Raw genomic sequence first — 2,099 nt, 5'->3', positions numbered from 1 at the left:
AAATTTTTTGTGACGTTTTCTTTTTATTTTTTAATAATTTTATGAATTTTTCTTGTTTTCCTTGTCTTCTTCTTACTCCTCTTGCTGGTCTCTGGTCGGTTGTCGGCCATTGTCAAACCCGACAACCGGTGAGAGGAGGAAGAAGAAAAAAAGAAAAGAGAAAAAAGAAAATGGCTTAATTATAACATTATTCCCGAGAATAAAAAAGTTACATTTTTTTACTTCTTGATTCCTAATTCAAATCTATTCCGAGAATAAATTTGTTCCCACGAGTAGAAAAATTAGTTGACATTATTAAATGAATTTCTTTATTCTTTTATTTAGGAGAACAAAGAAATAGAAATAGCCAAGAATTAACCATTTACCAAACAGGCTCTCGCTCCCACTCCCACTCCCACTCGTTCACTTCTATATAAACCCACCACCTCACTTCGTCTCCAAACCACACATAATCGAGCCCCTTTCCCTCTCTCTTCCCCTCCTAAAGCAATCGCTCCGGCAAAGATGAGGTCACTCTGGGCGGTCGCCCTCTTAGCTTCCTGCCTTGCCGTCCTTGGTGCCAGCGCACAACAGGGCGGCGACGTGAGCTCCGTCATCAGCAGAGCCCAGTTCGACCAGCTTCTCAAGCACCGGAACGACCAGGCCTGCCCCGCCAAGGGCTTCTACACTTACGACGCGTTTGTTGCTGCTGCGAAGTCCTTCCCGGGGTTCGGCACCACCGGCACCCGGGACACCAGGTACCAGGAAGTCGCGGCTTTCTTGGCTCAGACCTCCCACGAAACCACAGGTACGAAGCTAACGAGTCTGCAATAAGGCCGCCCGCATGTACGTAAAACATTGCATGATATCGATACTGTCGGCTCTTGCAGGAGGAAAGAAGGGCGCACCGGATGGACCCTATGCGTGGGGATACTGCTTCGTGGAAGAGCGGGACAGGTCGAGAGACTATTGCGATCCCAAATCTGGATGGCCGTGCGCTCCCGGCAGGAAATACTACGGTCGAGGTCCGATTCAGATCACGCAGTAAGTCCCCTTCGTTTCGATGCTTTCTTTGCCTCTGGTGCATGCGTTCATGCAAAATAGAAAACTCAAACGCTTCATTTCCACTAAGGATCACTGGCGAAATCGATAAAATGAACGTTGGACATAATCACTTAGTTGATATCGATCGAAGTGGAAACTAAAATGTTGATATACTTGACAAGACATCCTTCATTTCCCTAATGGCTTGGACGAGCAAGTTTTGACCACCTGTGGACCCAGATCCTTGGACCTGTGGACCGATCGGACGATTTTGGACCGTCTCATTTTCATGATATTGAAGGACCAAAGTAATGAAATCCCAAAGCACGAATCATAAGAGAAAAATAATATTTATGCAAGGACATGAGAAGGATATATATTTACCTCAAAGTTGACCCTATAGTCCATTCTAAGATTTTTTATATTCTTAATATAATTTCTCCTCATGGTTTGAAAATTTTGTCGGTGATTTCGTCACTTGCAGCAACTACAACTACGGCCAGGCGGGGCGCTCCCTGCACTCTGACTTGATCAAGAACCCGGACGCGGTGGCCAAGGACCCGGTCCTCTCGTTCAGGACGGCTCTCTGGTTCTGGATGACCCCGCAGCCGCCGAAGCCCTCGAGCCATGACGTCATCACCGGCCGCTGGAGGCCGTCTCCTGCGGACCAGGCCGCTGGGAGGGTCCCTGGCTACGGCCTCATCACCAACATAATCAACGGCAGGGAGGAGTGTGGGAAGGGACCTAACCAGTTCGTCGAGGACCGGATCGGGTTCTACAAGAGGTACAGCGACATACTGAAGGTCGGGTACGGAAACAACCTCGACTGCTACAACCAGAAGCCTTATGCTTAGATGCAAGTAATGTTATGCGTCGAAAAATAAGTATGGCAGGAAAATAATCAGCATGTCGTGTTGTACCATGTTGTTTTGTTTCTGCAACGAATTAAGTAAATAAAATCGTCCTCGGACGTGCCCCTACTATTTGCAAAAGAAGTCTTGCAGTATAAAGTTGAAATGTAATCTTCACTCTATTATTTCAAAATTCGTCACCTGGGACATGACCCTAGCGTTTAA

The 2,099-nt window shown here is 46.8% G+C and overlaps 1 protein-coding gene across 1 annotated transcript; it reads left to right on the top strand.

Moving 5' to 3' along the window:
- Positions 1-426: 426 nt before the first annotated feature.
- LOC104419595 (endochitinase) lies at positions 427-2,099 on the top strand. Its single transcript, XM_010031304.3, has 3 exons — positions 427-787; positions 870-1,023; positions 1,508-2,099. The coding sequence occupies exons 1-3, from the start codon at positions 505-507 to the stop codon at positions 1,875-1,877; spliced, it is 807 nt and encodes a 268-aa protein (XP_010029606.2). The 5' UTR covers positions 427-504; the 3' UTR covers positions 1,878-2,099.

This window comes from Eucalyptus grandis, chromosome 11, assembly GCF_016545825.1.
Source record: "Eucalyptus grandis isolate ANBG69807.140 chromosome 11, ASM1654582v1, whole genome shotgun sequence".
In the NCBI taxonomy this organism is placed as follows: domain Eukaryota; kingdom Viridiplantae; phylum Streptophyta; class Magnoliopsida; order Myrtales; family Myrtaceae; genus Eucalyptus; species Eucalyptus grandis.
Note: the sequence above shows the minus strand (reverse complement) of the source record. Positions and strands in the feature narration are given on the sequence as shown.

Coding starts and splice junctions, on each gene's coding strand:
- LOC104419595 (XM_010031304.3), top strand. CDS start 505: ATGAGGTCACTCTGGGCGGTCGCCCTCTTAGCTTCCTGCCTTGCCGTC. Junction 788..869: donor GACCTCCCACGAAACCACAG/GTACGAAGCTAA, acceptor CGGCTCTTGCAG/GAGGAAAGAAGGGCGCACCG. Junction 1,024..1,507: donor GGTCCGATTCAGATCACGCA/GTAAGTCCCCTT, acceptor CGTCACTTGCAG/CAACTACAACTACGGCCAGG.